Genomic DNA, 21,197 nt, shown 5'->3' with positions numbered 1-21,197 from the left:
CAACCTCTGGGCTGCATGGTTTCCTGAAGCAGAGAGCTTAAGGGAAAATACAGTTTGATGGGGAAAGTTCTTCATTGCTCTCAAAGAAATATTTCACTCCTGGTATTTGAGGCTTGTGTTATCTCTGTGCTCTGTTGGTTACAGTTATTACAGATGTCAAGTCCAGGGTTTTAGATTTTGTTTGGTTCTTGCCCCTGCTCCCCTGTATTCGCTGCTTTCATGCACTTTGCCAGATGGAGTTCTTGTTGACTTTATTTTATACCAGATATGCACTGTGCAATTGTACTAACTGAAATAGAAAGATGACATCACATTACTATCTTTTGTCAAGTTTCTCATAGTAACCATAGAGTCATCAGCTAGGAGAAAAAAAAAACATTCTTACCTAGAGAAAATATTTCCCATAGCAGAACTCCAAAAGACCATACATCACTCTGTGTTGTGTAAATTTTATCAAAAATTGCTTCTGGAGCCATCCATTTGAGTGGAAGTCTTGCCTACGAATGCAAAAGACACAACACATTGCCAGAACTGTTGTTAACAACCTGCTCAAGTCCTAGGAGAATAAAGGTCTGAGATTAGCATTTAGGTTTTTTCCACTTACATCTCCTTTCCGTACATAGTCAGGGTCTTTGTAAATGTCCCTGGCTAGCCCAAAGTCACAGATCTTCACCACATTGTTCTCAGAAAGAAGGATGTTCCTTGCTGCCAAGTCCCGATGGATGCACTGCAAGGGAATGAAGAGAGGCAACATCATGGGGTCTGCCTGGACAGCAGGTCACAGCTAGGGCTGAAAGCATGAGACCTCCTTTGGAGATGGACAGACATCCAAAAAGGTGTTTTTGTTGTGAGAAGGTTAAAGAGAGGGAGAAAATAACTTGGGGAACAAACTAAGTATTGCAGTTCAGATTTTTTCTGTATGAAATATGTTCATAGTAATGATGAGACTAAGGGAGTGCTATTTTCCAGTTAATTATTGTTTGGCAAATCTAGGAGAGATCAAAAAGCAGCAGGAGCTGCATTTGCAAATGCAGTCCTATGAGCATGTGTGAGAACAGGGTCATTTCACACAGGCAATTGCTGTTCATGTAATTTCTGTGTGCTTACCCACATAGCTTCATTCTAAGTCCAAGCTCTCAATTTTGTTCATACTTTGGTACATGTACTACATTTCATTTATAAAAAAGAAGTCTTTCCACAGGTTACAAATATACTTTTTTTTCCTATCAAAAGATGTGCTAGCTTTGTTGATAGTCTCCACCATAACTGACGTGCTCAACAAACAGCTGTGTAGTCCCTCTCCCTTATTCAGCAGCACTTTAGTGACCACACCAGAACTTTTCCACATAAACTTTCTGCATTTGCTTGAGTCAGTTCTGTGAATGGCCTTACAGTCTGTAGTCACACCTTCCTAGCCCAGAACATGACAGATGTTCCTTCAGAGCTCCTTCAGTGCTACTGACTGCTTAACCACTAGAGCTAAGGTGATCTCCAACACTACTACAAAATCAAATAACAGATTACACAGGCTCAAAAGCTATTTGAGTTTCTTCACGTCAGATAACCATGATGTTTTGATGAACTCACTTTTCTGGAGGCGAGAAATTCCATCCCTTTTGCCACTTGGAAGCTATAACAAATCAGGTCCTCCAAAGTCAGTGGCCGCTTGTACAGATCTTCAGCATCTAGGAGAGACCACAGACGAGCAGAACACTAGAGCAGCAGTCCAGAGCTTTTGGGCACTGGTGTTGCTGCCACACTGATGATCCCAGTCCTGCATCTGAGAATTGTTAGGTTCACAAGTTGTATAAAATGCTATGACTTCACCAAAGTCACAGTTCTGGCATCATTGACCTAGAGCCAGACCAGATGGCTAAAAGAGTTCAATTTAACATTATTCACATCATTTAGTTATGGGGAAAACAATATCTGGGGATAAAAGAGAGGGGAACTATTTATAGTGTGTGAAGAGACTGGGGACAGATTGGCACTAACAAATCTTCTGGTAAAACGCTGCTGTTAATCCTACACAGCAGGAGCAGCTTTCGTATACATATGCTATTGCAAATCTCTTTTTGTGAGAAAGCAGAGTGGGGCATAGGCAGGAGAAAGAATCCGCGGTTAATGAAGCACATCATGCAGTGTAAGGGCTTGTAAAGTGTGCAGCGGTGTGTGTGGCACTGACCAAGCAACAGAAAAATAACTAACAGAAATCTTCACAATGAAAGCTGTGGGATTGGGTGGGTTTCTTTTACCTTCTTCATCCTCTTCAGAGTCACTGTAACTCTTATCTTCAATAAATCCTGAGCTGGCAGAGCTCCCAGTGCTGGCTACACTCTCAAGGCGTCTCTTGATCAGCTCGGTCAAATCGCTGCTGGACTCATCCAGGGTTTTCTCTGCTTGGCCAGAGTTCTCCTGGGACTAGAAATGGTATAAAACTGATTTTAGCATTCGAAGATGTCATAACTAGGTATTGACAGTTATGCAATGGAATGGCATACAGAGAGGAGAAAAGGTCCCCTGGAGATGCACTCAAACCATGTTTGAAAAGGATGTTCCCTGACTTCCTATTTATTAATACACCTTACTCCCATTTATCAACCATGAAAGTTAGGTAGAAGCAGGCTAGATGAGACTAATGGATGAGCAGATAGACCATAACTCTGCAGAGGCTCCAGTTCTTGTAGGGCTTGGTGTAGAGAGCCCCAAGGCACTATGTTTTCATGAAGGGAAAGTAGCCCCATCCTCTCCTCATTGCTGATTCCTGACTTTCTGTGTCTTCCCGTGTATCACAGCCCAATCTGTGCTAGCACAAATGTTTGTGTGGATGGACACAACCCTTTGGGAACACAACCATGGTTTGCTTTACTGCACCATGTTTGCATGCTGCACAAGCTCTTGGATTGGCACAGAAGGGAGAGTGCAGGAGATGGGAATGAGCACATGGCGGAGAAGGTGGGCTAGTTTTGATAACTGGGGGCTACCAAACACAAATCCCCAAATTAGGCTTATGTTGTTCAAACCAGTTTTTGTGACCTCCTTGTGCTGGGTAGTGTATCACAAGAAGTTCCCTTTCCGTCTCAAATGCACTAGTATTTGGGTATTTCCAACTATTTCTTTAGTAGTTGTTTAGAGGAAGAGGATGGGAGTGAGGTCCAAGGAAGCCCATGTCCTTTTCTTGCTCATATGAATTGAAGTGTGGTGTGAAAGCAGCCTATATAAATATCAACCCCCCTGTGTGAACTCAGAAAAAACTGAACTTGAGGTCAGTGGTTGTTAGTTCTTCAGCTTATGACTGTCATTCCTTTACCTTGTATGCAATGAAATCTCCTCGTTTTCCTCGTAGGTAATTGGACAGATTTCCATATTTGCAATATTCTACTATGACCATTAAAGGACCTAAAAAGACAAGGAAAGTCAAATAAATTCTGAAGAACTGCATAGCATTTAATGTTAACTTATCCTCACAAATCCTCTTCAAAACAGGTGAATACTATCATTCCTGTTAAATAGGTGAGGAATTTAGGAAACAGAGAAGTGACACTCCAGAAGCACTTAATGAACAGTAGATACAGAAAGAAGGAAATACAGAACTGATTCTTTTATCCATTCGATGATAAACATTGGTATTTATGAACACTGGCAAAGTAAAATTCAGAATTATAAAGAAGAATATGCACTCCTCCATGTTACTGATTGTTTATTGTGTTCACAGAATCACAGCATCCTCTGTCTTTGCAAATGCTTGTTTTGGGTGGAGCTGATGCCTGTGGAGGCAATGAAAGTGTGCTGGATCCCTGATAGATCCTATTGACCAGAGCTGTAACCTTCTCAGCACAGTGTCTGCAGGAGCACAGCTAGCCTCAGGTCAGGGTGGTTCTGCTGCTGAGCACACAGCTTGCCCCAGTTGGAGTGCTGGGGTCTGGCAGAGCAAGGAGATCTTAGGGGGATGTTTCTCTGAAGAACCCAAAGTCAAATGCTCTCATGGATGCCCCAAGCAAATGCGGATTCAAGCACAGCTTTGTAGTTCCTGTTACTGATTTATACATGGCTTTGATATGTTTCCAGCCGTGACTTCTCTGTATTTTATTTCTTCACTGTAAAGCATATACTGTGCATTAATTCTAAGTGCTCAGCATCAGACGCTCAGCCAAAGTGTTAAAATTTGTTAGTTGTTATATTGCTAAAATAATGTATGTGCATACTTAATATCAGTCTTCATCAGAAGTACTGTTGTATGGTTATATAAAACCTAACAAGGAAGGAAAAAACACCATATTCTGCAATGGCATTTTAATAGTAACTTCTATCTCAGTGTCAGCCTTGAGAGCTCACAGCTATTTTTCTTCAGTCTGCAGTTGCATTGGGAAACTGAGGAGCTCCTAGGAGAAAAAGCTCCTCAGAGGATGGAGACAGCAGAGAAGTGACACCTCTGGCTAGGGAAAAGTTTCAGAAGCCATTTATGTGATGTGGCCAGATCTGCAGCAGTACAAGCACTCCTTGTGCTTCCATTAACAGTGTGTGCATGAGAGTTGGGCACTGCACCACAGATACGTTGAAATACCATTGTAACTGAGAAGGGTTTCTTCTTTGCTTTGTATTTAGTGAGCACTTCTTACCTCCAGCTTTGGTGCAAGCTCCCAGCAGGTTGACTACATTCAGATGGTGTCCTATGTGGATGAGGATCTTCAGTTCAGACATTAAAGCCTTGCATTCATTAGTAGTTGCACATTCTGCTTAAGATAAACAGGAAAAAATCGTCTTTACACAACAGGATATTTTCAACAGGACACAGCGAGATCCTGTTTATACTTGGAAACAAAAGCCAACCAGGTTACTTGCAGTATCTCTGCCTTTCAGACTCTCAAATAGATAATAATTCAGCTGCTTCATTGTTTCCTGGTGACCTTTATGAAGTGGAATAACACTATCTTTTGAGTGACCCTTTCTTTCTCTAGAATGGGTTACAGAGGTTACTGTCCTATAGGGGACAGTAACCTACCTAAATCAGATCCCAGAGAATCTTTGCAAGAACTGAATTTTGCAAGCTTAATAAAGGAACAATCATTCTAAGCAGCAATAACAAACAGAATAATGTACTTCTCTTTTGGTAGCAGTGATGTGCAGTTTTAGCAGTACTTCTTTACAATACTTCTGTATATATTTCTCTGCAGTACTAAACATCAGTCCAATGCATGTGTTGAAGAAACTCCCCACATCTGCAAGATGAGTCCCAAAAGGTATTGAAGAATGTACAGCATTAATAAATCTCAGTCCTGTGAGATCTCATCGACCCTAGAAACACATATTCGAGCCAAGCTGAAAGGTCTCTAGGTATGAACCATGACCTCCACACTTCATGAACACTGGTTAGCTGTATGTAGTAATACATACTGTATTTCCATTCTCTTTTGCTGCCAAAATTAAGAAAGACATTCTCAATCCTGAATGCTCTTCAGATGCTGACCTGTTTCCTCTGCCTTCTTTCCGAAACTGTCATGGTCAAAATACATTGTAAGAAAAAGGGGCTGCATCCTGTTTCCTCTGTTTTTGCCTTAGCAAAATCATGTAAGATTTAAAAATGAAAAAATAGTTTCATAACAGATCAGTTGGTGTAACAAATATAACTTCTTTATCTGTTGGTAGAATTCCCATAAACAAATTTTCACCAAACTGTGCATCATAAAGAAGGAATTATTCCAAGCCCAAGGTTTCTTCAGTCACTGGTGTCATGGATGTGTGTGGGGTGGCACCTCTCCTGATTTACACTAGCATGAGCCAGAACACACGCCTGGTAAAAGCCAAACAAAGCAGCCTCTGAAATGCTTCAGATAATCTAGCACATTAACATATAACATTCAAACCAGAACAGACACTAGTCAGCTTCAAGGAAATGACAGATACACGAGAATTACAGTAATGCAAACATCTCCAAAGCCTTTTTTTGTTTCTTTTTTGTTTCTTTCCCATTGACTTAAGCTAGAGAATCTGGTTTATTCAGGAACATGATGAATTATGGGCATGTTAGTTTGGGAATGCCAGGTTAGAGCTGGCTGACCCCCAAAGGGGAGAAAAGGTAAAATTAGATAGAGAAACTGTCTGTTTTTGCTGAATATGTGTGGGCTGGGTGGAGTTGACATGAGGATCAGCTGGGAAGCACAGCGTGGAAGTGAATGAAAGCCCAGAGCTATCTAGGGCAGTATGGATGGAGTGTGGCTAGATGAGTGGTTTCTAGGATACATAAGGAATGGGTGTGGAACAGAGGAAATGAGAACAAAAGATGATGATCTGAAGATTTAGAAAGTAATGCAGAGAAGAGAGAGCTGATAAACTGATGAGTTTGGCACTCGAGAGAGATGGGAAGTAGCAGAGCATCAGAAGCAGCTAGCAACAGAAGCCAAATGCTGTGATGGAAGAGAATTTCCCAGTTCATGGCATTGCAGGAGTTAATCAGCAGTAATACAGTCATGCAGCAGCAATGCTGAGCAATGTGGGCTGTGAGCTATCCAATAAGCACTGACTGCACCCTTGAAAAAATCCTACATGAGCACCTATAAAGCTGAAGCTCAAGAAGCCAATGTGCTGACTGATGCATTTATTCATAAGCTGTCTGCAGAGGCTTTATATGTAAATGTAATATGAAAGAATAGTCTCCAAGTTCATCATTCCTCATTCTGAATGGTAAAAGCTTTCCTTAATTTCTATAATTGCAAGCAAGTTGTCTCTAATTTACTCTCTTGGCACTGCTTTTTCTCAGCCCCTTGAAATGCTGTGCATCTGAAAGGGCTGTGATCGAAGGCTTAGATCCAATTCCAGACTATCTAGTGTAATTACATTCTGTAATCTGTTTCCCTTCTAACCTCACAGACCTGTAAGCTGCTGTTTTCCTCCTCTAGGGATACCAGACTCTATCAGCAGCACAGCATGGAGCCCGCTTGTCATTTCCCACACGTTAACATCCACTCTGTAAGGACTAATTGCTCCCATATGGCAAACCCACTCCCTTCTGAACACAATGAACTTGAGACTTGTTTGGAGCTGAGAACTGGAAACCTTATTGCCCACATGTTCCCTGAGGAGTCTCCTGAGTATCTCAGAGGGATATGTACCTTTAAGCATTTTTACGGCAACTGTTTTGCAGGTTGAAGATTTATCAATGCCAAAAGCAGACGCTTCCACCACCTTCCCAAAAGCACCGTGACCCAGTGTTTTACCTAGAGAAGCAAGAGTCAAGAATGAGCCAAAGGGGGCTTAAAACAGTCTGCATCGGGTAAGAGGGAATCATGCATTCTCAGCTGTGCAAGAAATACAAGGCTCCAGCACCCAGGCACAATGTAGACTGACAGCTGACAAAAGCCTGTATCACATATTTGCAGTATATGGATATAAACAGTATGATTTATATCCATATGACTTTAATGCAATACAGAATGTGATAGAACAGAGTAGAATAAATAAATCTGGATTCAGCTGAAGGCAAGGCTGAATACATATATATATGGCTTAAGGGTAAAAACAATACATACACTCATCCTCAAGCCCTGGAAAATCAGGTTAAATGTGGAATTGTGGAACACTGATCTCTCATGAATCACAGTCATGGAGATGGCCTGCTAAGGCACTCAGACAGCCAGTACCCTTTGACCCTTTAGTTATTGACTGTTATTTGAAGTAAAAACTATATTAAATGGAATTTCAGGTGATGATCTTTCATAGTTTCACATCCATTTGAATTTTCAGGCCCATACCACCTAGTGTGCTCTGAGGGCTCTGACCCATAACGCAGTAGGGTACACTGGGCACTGTGGTATGGCTCTTTCATTCTGCCAGTTTGAGCCCATGTCCCACCACCTTCTTTTTTTTTGTTCTGTCTTCCGCTTTCTTCTCCATTCTCCAGCTTGATCACCATGAGTACACACACATACACACATATATTCCCTGCACTCATTGTTGCACACAGCACACAGATGTTACTATTTCTCTAAGCAAACACAGTCTACTTTTTACATTTCTTTGCTTTATCATCCATTGAGTTGAGTTCAGCTAAACTTTTGTTTGTTTTTCTTGATAGTTCTTTACAGCTCAAAGCCAACTTTGAATGGTTGATAAATAACTGATTATTCTTCAAAAGAAAAATTCACTGTAAGACCATAACCTTCCAGATTCACTCCTCTTTCCTAATCCTCTATAGGCGGGAAGCCATGTTTTTGACAGGCACAGTACCTGCAGGTACCTTCCCTTCCCTGTTCGGTTTCACTTCTCCAAGGAACAGTAAGAGGTGATAACTGTTTTGAGAGACAACATCTTTGCTTTCCTTACCAAACTCTTGTCTCACTTTGATTAAGAATGACAATGAATTCTGTGACTTGGTGCCAATTCTCACCAAAGGATGGGAGTATGCCAGCCCTAAATAGTAGGCTGATTCTTGGATTGTACGACAGATCCACTGAAATTGAGAAGCATTAGAAACCATCATTCTTTATAATAATGATCACTAAACCACTCACCCAACCGCAGTCTGTCTCTTGGGAACTCCCATTTACTGCTGTCATAGGGAAGACGGTCACACTGCTCATCAAGAGGCATTTCCTCTGGATCCATTATAATTGACAGGTATCCTGTTTTAATATCTGTGGCATCAGGCTAAAAATTGGAAAAAATTATTCACAGTGTTTACTTTGCAATTCTAATGGGAGAGAGCTGTCATTTATAAGATGAAAAACAAGCTGGGGAGTTCCCTGTATTGCAGTCTTAGCTCTGAAATTTATTCTGAACCATAAATCCATCCCTTCAGTTTCTTGCCTCTCCTTTCTCCTTATCTGGGAAATAAATGTTTATGCATGTCTGTCACTCATCAGTGTTGGGCAGAGTCTTGGATTAATGTTGATAAACACTTTGAGGACACAAAATCTATTACTTTCTTATGGCTGTATTCTGTCAAAAACAGAATTTTTCTTGTGTAACTGTTTGTCTGCGTCATTGGTGAGATTGTCATTCAGATACTGAATATTATGAAATTAAAGGTGGAAACTTGGGGGGTTTGTATAGTTTGTGTGAAGCCAGGAGGCATGCAGCAGTGCTGTGTTGGTGGAACCACTGACATCTTTTCTTGTAAAAGGTCTGAAAGCTCCCAAGTGGCCTCTGAATTTAAAGTTAGTTGAGATCTGGTGAACATCGTTACTCTTAATGCTGCTCAGTGAGAAATCGTGATTTGGTAGAACCTGTGAACAGATTCAGGTGGGTGTGAAGTATAATAGCAAATTCCACAGTATTTGGGACAAGGAGCAAAAACATTAATTTAATCACTGTATTTGTGGCAAGAGTAGAAATTTTATTCAAGTATCAAGTATCAGCACTAGGACTGTATTTGGGTGAGCTTCAGAGCAGAGATCTGTGGTTGCCATTCTGTTTACAATTTGTTGTAGGAGAAACAGAGTAAAATTCCTCAAAATTTTCTGAGTCACAAAGAGAGGTAAAAGAATACCAGTGCATGGAGATAAAATAAACTCTGTGGTTTGGGCTCATCCTAGAATTTTTCTTTGAACAGTGCTCCCTACAATATCTGTGTTTCAGAGAAATCTTACTGGACAGCTTTTGAAATCGAGCCCTCATTTTAGGGGATTTAATGTTTTGTCTGCAAGTCTTGCAAGGCAGTTTGGCACATAAAAGAAAGAGTAGCCTGATTTTATGATACAGTGGAAGTGGGTAGAAATCTCACAAGTACAAGTGATCTTCCGGGAAGGCAGGGGACTGTCATCAGAAATCTTGGACTTAAATTTTATAGGAACAATCATCACAGTTTTTCTATTTGTCCCAAACATTCACATGACTTGCAGCCCTAAACGCTGGTGCTATGCATAAAAGGAGTCCAACCTCAGCACCTTTGTGCAATATGGAAGCTCTCTTACTTTTCTCAGTTTCCGAATGAAAAGGGTCAGAAGGAGCCAGAAGAGGGTAGCTGCAAGACCAGTGCAGACCAAAATGATAACTTCAATGTTGGATTTCTCTTCAGAACCTGTAGGTTAAACATACAGCCAGATTTTAAATATAGCCAAAGCCCATGATTGATCAATAATTCTCATCAGTCCAGCACAATGTATGAGTTTTACCTTAGCTTAGAGCTTACCTTGTATTTTAATGAAGGCTGATGTACTGTCTTGGCCCATGTCATTGGTTGCTTTGCATTCATAGAGCCCTTCATCATCCTTCTTCACTCTCTCAATGACCAGGGTATTATTTTCCATGGAAATTCCTGCAGTGAGGGATCTAGGTGAATTTTATTACAATAATCTACCTTCTTCCAAATGCTTTTAGGAGACAGAGCACTGAAGATGAGCTCCCATCCATACCTATATGCTGCTGTCAGGAATCATTTTAAGGCCATGTTCCTTACTGTGGTTTGGCAACAACCTGACACCAGTTTAGATTGCTGGGCATCACTTATCCTACAGTGAATGCAGCTGTTATCTTACTGCAAATAGACAGAGCCTGACAAAACTTTTATGGAATTTAGTGAAGTGGTGAAAAGGTAAGTTTTCTGAGAGCAACATTATATACTGAAAGAAAAGGGAACTCAAAGAAACTATTGGAGAAAGGCAGCATCTCAGAGGCTGTGGGAAGTGGTGGGAGTTCTACCATGTGAATGTGGTCATCAGGTTGTATGCTTCCCTGGAAAAATCCTGGCTTCACAGAAGGCCAGGAGCTAGTGGTGGGCTGCCAAGAGAGACATGACCTAGGGATGACCTATGAGAGGCTTCTCCACATTTAATTTACCTGCTTTTGTGGTATAAAACTGAGATCTTATCTGTTTCACTAGGGATGTGTTTGGGGCAAAAACAGGGAAGCATGTTGAGCTCTGAATCCGATTGGGAAGGGCATTTTGCACTGCAGGGTGTTCTGCCCATGAATTCTGTCCCTGTTAACAAGAGTACCACATAATTTACCATGTGCCCTGCTGAAATATTTACCCCGAGGTGTTTTTTCCAAATATTTTATTTATGTTTCCATTGGTTGGATGTTACATGCTTGTCCCTCTAGAATTATTTATAAAATTTCAGTAGCTATAAAGAGTTTCTGCTCAGAACACTCAGATCTGAATTATGTATGATCCTAGATTTCCTACCTAGATGCAAAATTAAAGTTACAGGACTAGCTACTGACATGGGTTCCTTCATGACTTGGAGGACATCTCAGGACAGAAAGACGAGGAGTTCCAGGTGCAGGTGAAGGAGCCCTGCCCCGTGCTCACAACAGCTGCTGCACCATTCTCCTTTCTGTGTTGTAAGAGATAAAGAACAGATGAGTGATACCACGGCAAGCCTTGGCCTGGCCATTGGATAGAACTGCATGGCATAAATTCATGGCAGTGCACTGTGACCAGCACCAGGGATGTGGCAGTTCAGGCCTGTGTTCTCAGAGCCTCCCAGCAAGTAGGGAGTTACAGTTTCATGCACAAACTGTTGCCTAGCGCAAGCAGACTGAGCAGCAGCACACTGTACTCCTCAATCTCACTAAAGCTATGCTAATGTCCTCAGATTGGCTAGCTGACTGCAGACACTGCTGCGTGCAGGAGGAAAGCTGCATGAGCAGGCAGTGAGTGGCAGCCAGTTGGCAGCTCAGCCCTTGAAGTCCAAGTCAGAGACTGCTGCAGGGGTCCGACGTGCTTGGATTTGTGCTCATGTTTCCTTTCGTGCCATGTCTGGTACCCCCACTCAGCCACGCTGGCAGTAGCTGTGGGGCTGCAGGTCCCTTCTAGTGGCAATCCCACAGAGCAATTTGTCACCATGAGTTAAAGCAGAGCTGTAGCAAGTGTGCTCACCTGATGCTGCTGAGATGGGGTAGCCATCCTTGCTCCATATAATCTGTGGCTCTGGTGTTCCACTGACTCTGCACTCCAGGATGATCTTGCCACTGATATTAACCTCCAGGTCTGTCAGATTCTGTAGGACATATGGAGCTGCCTTTGCTGCAGTCACAAAGGAAAACAATACACAGTAAGATTCCAAGAGGCATCTCCTACACCTTGTCCCCTGGGGCCAGCTGCAGAGATTGGGTAGCAAAATTCCCCCATACAATCATGGAAAGAGCTGACCTGGCTTATTTTTAAGCTGCTTAACCAAAGATTCAGCTCAACCTGGAACCTCCTTAAGTTTCTCATCCTATGAAGGAAGCAGAGCAGAGAATGGGCAGAGCAAGGGCAAAGTGGGTGCAAAACAAGAAGGGAGGAAGCAAAGAGGGATCTGTTCTAAGGATTTTGTCTCCATCATGAGAGGGGTTATCTGCTTACTGCAAAGTGTGTTAACCTCCACAGAATAGAATACATTATGTTCACTTAAAAAAGATATGGGAAAGTAATTGAATAAAATCTCTAGCATAAAAAATGCGTATTTTTTGTCAGTAAGGAGTAGCTGATGGGCGTTGGTACATTAAAAAAAAAACACAAATTTGAGAGCTGGTTTCTGTAGGAGAAGGAGGGCTGGTTTGGAGAGGTGTTTCCGTGGACATTTTTGAGAAAAACTGCATCTCTGACATGTGCCAGACAAACAACAGACCCCAGTAGTTCTCACAAAGCTGTGATTAAGACTGCAGATCTCCCATGGCTGTATTCCCAGTTTAACTGTGTTTTTCTCGTAGCCACTGTGTGTAGGTGTCTGCGTAGGTGGAAATTTGACTAAATGAATAAAATATCTGCCAGAGGAGAGAGCAGTGCATTGCTTGAATGCAAAGGGATCCTGGTGCCCCGTGGCAGGTGATGCTGGTGGTGGCTCTGGACAAGGCAGATGCCAGAGTGCTGCCATACGGCGTGGGATCTTTGCTCTGCGCTGTGGGATGGGGCAGCGCTCATGCCTCACTGTAGGCAGGAGTGCAGCCAGTGCTGCACAGCCTGATTCGTGGCAGGTGACAAGTGCTCGTGGCCACAGAGCTGCCACTTTGGTGTCTCATCACTCATTAATGAGAGTGGAGAAGCCAGTTTAGAAATCACTAACTTAGTTCTAAAGCACTCTGCTTGCTATGCCCTTGCTTGCTGCCATTTATTTCAGTTCTGCTCTATTTCAGTGCTTTGGGCTTTTCTTCACCTTTCTTCACTAGAAGCATGAGGCACTTTCTCAGCAGCACTTCTTCTGTAAGAAGGTTTCGAGTTGATCCCTCTCATTTTCTTTATTATGAAGCTGAAGAAATTTCACTCATTTTAGTGAGTTTGTGTGTGGTGCTGGAGGAAGTGTCTGGTCCTTTACAGCCAGAGCAACGAAACATGGCTCTGGGATCTGCAGTACTACTATTTTCATGGAAATAAAAGAGACGGGGGTTTGAGTGCATGTAAGAAAATGCTATTATAATGAAGTGCATCCCGTGTACCCAGAACAAGTGGTACACATCCCTAGTTTGTACACCTGACCAGATACATCTGTGGTTACACCAGGTATCTGTACCATCCTGGCAGCCCTCCCAAAGCCCCCCAGACCTGGGGTTGCAGTTCCAACAGATAGAGCTGTGCTGCTGCTAATGTGGTGGGAGTGTCTTTATTCCTCAGTCAGGACTAAACCTGTATCCAGCCTTTATCTCCAGGGAGATAAAGGCTGCTGAAATCACCTTTCTGAGTAAGGGGAACATTTTATACAAAACCAGTAATGGCTAGATGAATCGCATTCATGGCTAGGTGTCAAATCTCACACAAAAATATGAAAAACCACAAAGTGTGTACGAGGGCTGTCCCTAGGAAATGCTGCCCACCTTGTGCTTTGAGGGGCACTGGAGGGAGCCCAGTGTTTCTGCTTCCCCAGCAGCAGGACAATGCCACCCACCTCTGATAAGGAGCCGTGTGTGCTGCTCCAGCGTGCCGCTGCCGTTGTGCTGGTGCTGGGCACGGCACTTGTAGAGGCCGCTGTGCTCTTCTGTGACGTTTGCAATGATCAGGGTCAGGGAAATGGAGTAGGCGTCAGCGCTCCGGGTCAGAGAGCTGCCATGAGCCGCCCCCACGGAGGGGTAGGACCAGGCCAGGTTGCTGTAGATGTACCTGGAGGCCCGGCAGGTCAGCTGGGCAGTGCTCCCTGCAATGGCTGTGACTTGTGGGGCCGTCTGCAGCCCTGATGGCACATCTGCAGGAAAAGAAAATGTCTGCCATTAAGTTGCAATTGAGAATGACTTTGGGTGCCCATTTGCAACTTGATGATTGGATTTCAGTGAGCAGCCCCAACGGAACCAGCCACTCTAATGAGATCCGCATTTGCTTGTGCAAAGAGGCATTACATTTTCAAGTAATTAATTGAAAGTTTATATATAGAAGTAGTTAATGAACTAAGAGAGTTTAATCAAGAGACTCTGCTATGCAGGTAGATAAATGCGTTCATGACATCCTCTCTTTCTATCTGCTATCAGTGCTTGAAAGTGTAATTGCATTAGAGTAAAGAAACCTCTTCCCATTTCTCACAAGTAACACTCTCTTTCTTCACCACTGAACAATCTTCCCAATTCTCTCCTCTTTCACATGGATATTTATTTGATCTGTGGATGGACAAACTGGTCTAATGATGTACAAGTCCTTGAGGCTTTAATAGTTAGCACAGCAATACTTTGATGCAGATTCCAACCTATACACAAATGAATAAGCAGTTTCTTGCTATATTTTTAGTAACTTCTCATTTCAGAAAAAAATCAATTTTCCTGAATTGCCTAACTGAATCAATTTGAAGACAAGAAAAAATGTTTCTGAGTAGAATGCCAAAATCTGGCCTACAGACAATTCCTATTACTGCTTTAGCTGCCAGGGACCTGCAGTTAAATTATGTCTGCAAAATATTCTTTGCTCATTTTATTCTGTTAGTTTCACAATCTATGCACCCAAAATACTTGAATGAAAGTGCTTTGATAACCACAGTGGCCTGAGATTGTTCTTCTGTCTGTTAGGTCAGGATTCAGAAGCAGTTGAAATGGAGAGTTGGGAAGAATCCTTTAAAAATGTCACCTGGCACAGTACTGGGGTGGGACACCTTGAGAACACTAGTTCTGGTTTACCTTCTGAACACTTGCTTGCAATAAATCTGATGATAGACTGCTGCTTTACTACTGAGCTGTTAATAAGATGCTTTCTCCAATGGATGGCACTCGGAGGGGGACATCAGTTAAAGAGGAGCGACGATGCGTCACGTTTGCAGTCTGACAAATTCCACATGGGAGCTGGCATTTGGCCAGGGGTTCACACTGTAAACCCTTGCAAAAAGCTCTGTTGAAGCTATAATTGAGCATAAATAGCAAGGATGTTATAATAACCAATCTGCCTTATAATAGACTATATATTCTATGAGATACAAAGCCCTGAAGGAGATTTCAAATACGATTTAAAAATCTTCTTCACAAGTCATCTGGAATATAACCAATAACCTCAGTGATTTTTAAAGGCTGGCTCCAGAAATATTTTACAAAAATTCCGAAAAAGAGAAGAGAGCCCTCAGGCCACAGCTGTGGAAATTGTTTTCCTTTTCTTTTAATGAAATTTCAGCTTCCTTTATGCAGTTTTTTGTTAGGCTCAGTTGCTTCCTTTCTTAGTGCTAGCCGCACACTCAAGCTGACTTGTGTAACACATCCATCCTCCATCTGATGCCCTGTGGTTCCTACATATCAACATGACACTTAGCAACAAGGGGGAAAGTCTGAGGTGAGCAGTAATTCTCAAAATAGGAATAATTAAGGTTCAGTGAAAACAGTGGGATGTGGCATGAGCTGCATCCCTTGCATTCATCAAACCAAAACAGAGAAAAAGTGCCCCCTTTAGCTGACTTTTTCTTGCTTTCTTTTCTCAGTGTTTTTTATGATCTCCTGTGAGAGCTGTAGAACTGAACCAGGTGGGTTTTGGTTAGACTTGGTCCTTAGGTAAGCTCAATGGTCTGGAATCCTCTCCAGCCTGAATTATCCTTAGAGTTGGATCCCAGAGAAAGCATGCATGGATTCTAGGTAAAATGGTGAACTTGGAGCTTGGACATGCTTCCCAGAGTAAAACACTGTGAAGCCCTGCAAGCCTGCAAGGCAGACTGAACTCTACCCCAAAGAGGTTTGCATTGCAGCCCTTTTTGCTCTTTCCTCTACCCCTCAGGCAGGATCTTCTTCAGGAGCACTAATTCTCACAACTCGTAGCCCCATCTGTTTTGCAGGGTGTTACCATGAGTGGCTGTGGGAAAAGTCCACCAGGAGTACTGCATTTCTGTGCAGGCACTGCCCTGGGCATGGTGCTCAACAGTGTCACCTTCCCGCTGAACCTCAGTAGTACAGGCTTTTTTTTCTGCCAACATTCTGGGAGCAGTAGAAGCACAGTTTTTCTTGTCCTTTCTCTTATGGACATTTTTTATTTAGCATTTTGAATATTTTGAGATGGAAGTTGTGCTATTCTCATCCATCTTGTTAGCCTTTCAAGCTCTTTCAGCTCCAACAGAATATTCACTGATTTTCATTACAGTGGAAGGAAAAAGGGAATAAAAGTTTCTCTTGCCCTCCTCTCTGTTCTTCCCTTACCTGGATTGTCTGGGAGTGGCTGCAGCGCTGGGAGCTGTAAGGCAGTTCCCCCCTTGCACTGCTTTGCTTACATGATCTTGAACCTGAGCAGTGGTTGACTTCCTCTCTCTGAACAGATACAGTGTTTTGTAAGACTCCCAGTAAGAGGGCTAGAAAAATGCTCTGTGGGGCCTTTTCTCTTTTATCAGCAGTCACCACACATTTGTCTTTCATATTGTGTTACAGTGTAGTAGCCGTGAATTGCACTCTCAACTGTGTGGGATTCCACGACAAAATAGGGAAATGAGCCATTGGGAGAAGGTAAAAAGTCAGCATAAATCAAAAGAAAGTCTGGCTCCAATTCTATTTACAAGGAATTAACTGGTTTTAATTTCCTGCGCTTTGCACAATAATCAGTGTAATTCAAATCTCTGCTCCTTTCCAGATTCCATCTCTGTGCCTGTCAGAGCAGAGGGGGCTCCGCCAGCCTCATTCATGTAGGGAGAGTGAGAAATAGGAAGGCAGAGCCCTGCCATCTGAAGCAGCACAGAGCTTTTCCTAAATTCTGTAAGCATGTTGGGAGTAAACAAAGTGAGAGTGGCAGCTCCAGAAAGGCCCAGTTCATTCGCTGGTCCAATATCTGATAGCAGATTTTTATCTCCTGTTTGTAATACACTATTTTCTTTCTGGTAGAAATTTTTCATTCAATTTTTCTGAATTATTTCTGCAATCAGATATGGGTTGAAAAAGGACTTTTGTTATTATTTATTATTCTTAGCATAATTCATTTATATTCTAAGAACATTTGGAAGTTTAGTATGGGTGGGATCCTGTTTTGTTGTATTTAGCACAATCGCTCAAGAGATAGAATCTGACTTACTGTGGAGCTATGGTAATACACAGCTGCTCTTTCCAAGGTGCAGAGCAGACAATTGGAAGCATGGTCACTGGGTGATATGGTTTCACATCTCCTTGGCCCCCTATATGGTTTGGTTTCAGTGTCATCTCCAAACCCCGATAACCTTTCACTGGAACAAATTTTACTGGCAAAGAAAAGATTTTAAAAATAGATTCCAGTGCTGTTTCTAGTGTCTGTGAGTTTTTGAGGGGTCTTTGCAGTGGAAGAACAAAATGGCTGTTGAAGTTATTGCATTGGGATAAATACATTTCTGCGGAACGTTCTAATGTTGACGTGTAAGCACCTGGCTGAAGACATTTCCCCACCAAGCAGATGCAGCTGGGCAACATCTGATTGAGTTTCCCTGTAACTCTGAGCCGTGTCCTGACAAAGCACTTCTATCCTGACCTACGGAACAAGTTTTTTGAGGAAAGAAGAGAGTCTAGCTAACCTATTTTCAGGTTTCTTAGCAGGGAGAAGTTAATTAACCTGAATTCAGCTGAAAAGTTTGAAAGCAATTCAGAAGCCATCAGATTGTTCTTCAGTAGGAGATAAAGGGAAATCATGTATTTAAAACCAACAAAGTGCTGAACTACTTGTGGAGCCCCACAGTTTGCAGCTGCTTTGCAGAGAACAAGGCTCAGTGGCTGACCGTAAGCTGCTGGGAACCTTTTTCTGGATGTTGACCTGAAGGCTCCTACACCACCTCTGTGCTCTGACAGTCTGGTTCAGCCTTCATCTCAGCTTTTAGGTTCAATCTGCATAAAATAAATCAGCCTAGCAGTTGCAAAATGTTTTTATTCTCACTTTCTATTCATCAAGATGTTCCTGAACTGTCAGTTTTGTATCAGGAAAAGTGAAAGTTTGAATTCTGAGGCAGGATCCATGATACAGCATATTACAGGTTATTCTACCACCTCTGCCAAACATACACCCCTTCTGTCACAGCAAAGCTTTTACTACCTTGGCAATGCTTACACACACAGCTTGCTTGGTGCCTTCTGCTTCTGAACTTGCCCCATTTAGTAGCTCCAAACTTCTCCCTGCACATCCTCCCAATAGCAGACCACGTGGTGAGAGCAATCCAGCAGCAGGTCAGTCTGGGGTTGCTGTACCACTGCAGCATGACCGACTTTAGGGCCAGGATGGCCAAATTTAGAAAGGTTGTGTTTCTTTCTAATCCATAAACAGCACTATTTTTAAACACACCATTTATACATGTCAGTCATGCTCAGTTAGCATCTGCCTCTTCCACACAATGACACACACTCCGTCTTTTCTTAGTGGGCAAGGATGTCTCCCCAAGCACTATTCAAATTGTAGTCTGTTTTGGTGAAAATGAAAAGCTTCCACCAGAACCAGTGTCAGCAGTTTTGCCAAGGTTTCATTTCCCTCATGATTAAAAATGTGTGATTAAAACGTTTGTGTCTCAAGATGCTGCTAGATTGATTTTAAAATATAAAATATGAAATATTAGCTCATTGTGGGGGAAAAACCAAAAATGTGCCAATTCAGTATTTTCCTGTAAAAGAATCTTTTCCAAAAGGCAAAAAATGAAAATAAGACATAGTTACGTAAAGTGCAAGCACTGTCTTAGCCCTTTAAGTGTGATTTTATGCAAGTTGCCTCTTTAGTTGCTGCAGCATTGGCTTTAGTTCCTAGATATTACGAAGTACAGTGGATGCTTTGGGAACATACTGCTTTGAGTAACGCATCCAAACATGATCACTCACAGACTCCAGAGCAGAAACAAACCCATATGAAACTCACTCTTGGAAGGAGTGAAGTGTAAAATTAATAACTGTTCTTCAACCCTTGTTGGTCAGGAATCTTGTGGATCTCTTATGTCTGTGCTTTGTTTCTCACCAGAGAACCTTCAAGGATTTTTTCCCAGATAAAAATAGTTAGGGCTTGGGAAGACATCTGAGTCTTAAAACTCCCTTCTGAATCCATACGGCATTGAGGTGGCACACAGAAGCTGTAACTAGAGATGAAAGCTCTACCCCATTATTATTATTGTACGTCCATGCAATAAGAATGGTGACGAGGCTCAGCGAGCACTTTGTTGACTAGTCTGATCTGTAATGTACTGAACTACTTTAGAGCAATGGAGTCAGTGGAGGACACACAAGAGGCAGAGTAGTGCAGAGCATTGCCACAAATGAGCTTAGCCCTCAACTGGCTTTAAGGGGAAGAAAAATGGTGAGGACAAGACATTTACCTTCCAGGGCACTTCTGCACTCTTTGTTCTAAAAAATGTTATTTTGATGCAAATTTTGCCAGCCAGCATCCACTCATCCAGTAAGTGAGCACAGAAATGATTCAGTGTAGTCTGGAAAGCACTTGAACAAGGCTGTTCCCAGATTCTTTGCCTTTTTTAAACTCCCATTTCTCCTAAAAGCATGATGCAGGTCATGATCTCACTACCAAAGAATTTCTGTGTTAAAAGGTTAAGCACATATTTGTTTAGATTTGTGTTCTTTGGAGAAATAGCATGTCCACCTCCTCCCTCCTTAAAGGGCTCTGGAAAGGCTAATTGCTTGGGCAGGGATCTAATGTCACCACAGCCCCCAGTGATACTGGCCCTGAATTAGGTCTGAATATTGGCCTTGCTCACCTTTGCTATGTTCACTGAATTAACTGGAGGCCAGCTGTTTTCCTGAATCAGGGAGAGATCTCAAGCTTTTGGAAGTCTGCAAAAAACTTAGCTTAGCTTTTGCTAGCGGTTTCATAAGGACAGTGCTTTTGGAGTGCTTTAAAAACACAACATCTAAGGGTTCTCAGAAACGTTAACCAGCACTCCCCAGGCATGTGCAACTGTAAGGTAGATCACGTGATGAGCATCTATGTTTTGTATAGCGCCAGTCACTTGTGGTGTTTACCTGAGACATAGAACTCAATGCTCCTCTCTTCTTCACCAACCTTATTTGAGGCCACGCAGTAATAGATTCCTGATGTGCTGCTGTTTTCCATTGTTAGTGTGCTCACAATCTGCCAGGCAAAAAGAGAAAAGGTAGCAGAAAGGTTTGAGAACAGTGGACAAGGATGTGATTTATGGTAGAAAAACAGTTAATAAAAGAGCTTCCAGCAGTGTGTGAAGCTCATAAGCAGACAAGTGCTTGCATTAGTGTTTTGGTTTCTCATCTAGCATCACCTCATCCCAGTTAATTTTCTTCCCTCCTCATTTCTTTCCCTTCTCCTTCTTCCCATGACACCTCAGCCAAGGTCTGAGTGTGACAGCGTCAGCAAAGACACAAAGGGAAGGACCTGGAAAATTCAACTAAGACGCTGTAAATGAGCCACACTTTCACCTGTTTTCTGCCTTTCAGTTATGGTGTCCGTGGGTCACTATGTGGGAAGAAGGCTGTTTGTATGAATGTAATGTAAAGAAATTACAGAGATTTGCTTTGTTTTGATATAACCCCAGAAAAAGGAGTGATGCAGCCCCTTTGGAACACAGCTTACTCTTATAAATTGTCCTTGGAAGTACCTTGGTTCTATAATCCTTCCTCTGGGTTTCTCTGGACTTGTGCAGTGCAGAAAGAAACCCTGGGGAAGGCTTGCAGTAAGGCACTGGCAAATGAATAAAGAGGAGGTTCACAAGTGGGAAGGAGGGAGCACTTGTCCTGAGCTTCACCACACAGAAAAAGGAAGCAGCTCAGTTTCTCCTGGGGGCTGAATTAATACACCTCTTTAAGAACTTGTGTTCTTTAACATCCTAAGCCCCTTCTTCTGCATAGGGCCTTGCTGATGAGGAGCTGGCCAAATGGCACTCCCTGTCACGATGCAACATCACAAGCTCACTGAAGACTGTTCA

General features: G+C 42.4%; 1 protein-coding gene and 1 long non-coding RNA gene across 4 annotated transcripts in view; one reads left to right on the top strand and one right to left on the bottom strand.

The window, feature by feature from the left end:
* LOC116216936 overlaps window positions 1-5,443 on the top strand; it is a 71,706-nt gene extending 66,263 nt beyond the window's left edge. The window contains exon 3 of the long non-coding RNA XR_004160665.1: window positions 5,175-5,443. This is a non-coding gene — a long non-coding RNA (uncharacterized LOC116216936). The remainder of the gene's footprint in view (window positions 1-5,174) is intronic.
* The window catches only part of LOC100548043 (vascular endothelial growth factor receptor kdr-like), an 89,472-nt gene that overhangs the window by 23,282 nt on the left and 44,993 nt on the right, over window positions 1-21,197 (bottom strand). For 2 of the 3 annotated variants that reach the window (XM_031554671.1, XM_031554673.1), the window contains exons 11-23: window positions 20,263-20,371; window positions 13,803-14,096; window positions 11,819-11,965; window positions 10,127-10,252; window positions 9,909-10,015; window positions 8,508-8,643; window positions 7,110-7,214; window positions 4,620-4,736; window positions 3,311-3,399; window positions 2,256-2,421; window positions 1,588-1,685; window positions 605-727; window positions 386-497 (exon numbers count right to left, since the gene is read on the bottom strand). In XM_031554671.1, coding sequence (XP_031410531.1) covers window positions 386-497; window positions 605-727; window positions 1,588-1,685; window positions 2,256-2,421; window positions 3,311-3,399; window positions 4,620-4,736; window positions 7,110-7,214; window positions 8,508-8,643; window positions 9,909-10,015; window positions 10,127-10,252; window positions 11,819-11,965; window positions 13,803-14,096; window positions 20,263-20,371 — 1,729 coding nt within the window. The remainder of the gene's footprint in view (window positions 1-385; window positions 498-604; window positions 728-1,587; window positions 1,686-2,255; window positions 2,422-3,310; window positions 3,400-4,619; window positions 4,737-7,109; window positions 7,215-8,507; window positions 8,644-9,908; window positions 10,016-10,126; window positions 10,253-11,818; window positions 11,966-13,802; window positions 14,097-20,262; window positions 20,372-21,197) is intronic. The other variant, XM_031554672.1, reaches the window with a different exon arrangement.

The sequence above is a fragment of the Meleagris gallopavo genome, chromosome 9 (genome assembly GCF_000146605.3).
Source record: "Meleagris gallopavo isolate NT-WF06-2002-E0010 breed Aviagen turkey brand Nicholas breeding stock chromosome 9, Turkey_5.1, whole genome shotgun sequence".
NCBI lineage: Eukaryota > Metazoa > Chordata > Aves > Galliformes > Phasianidae > Meleagris > Meleagris gallopavo.
Note: the sequence above shows the minus strand (reverse complement) of the source record. Positions and strands in the feature narration are given on the sequence as shown.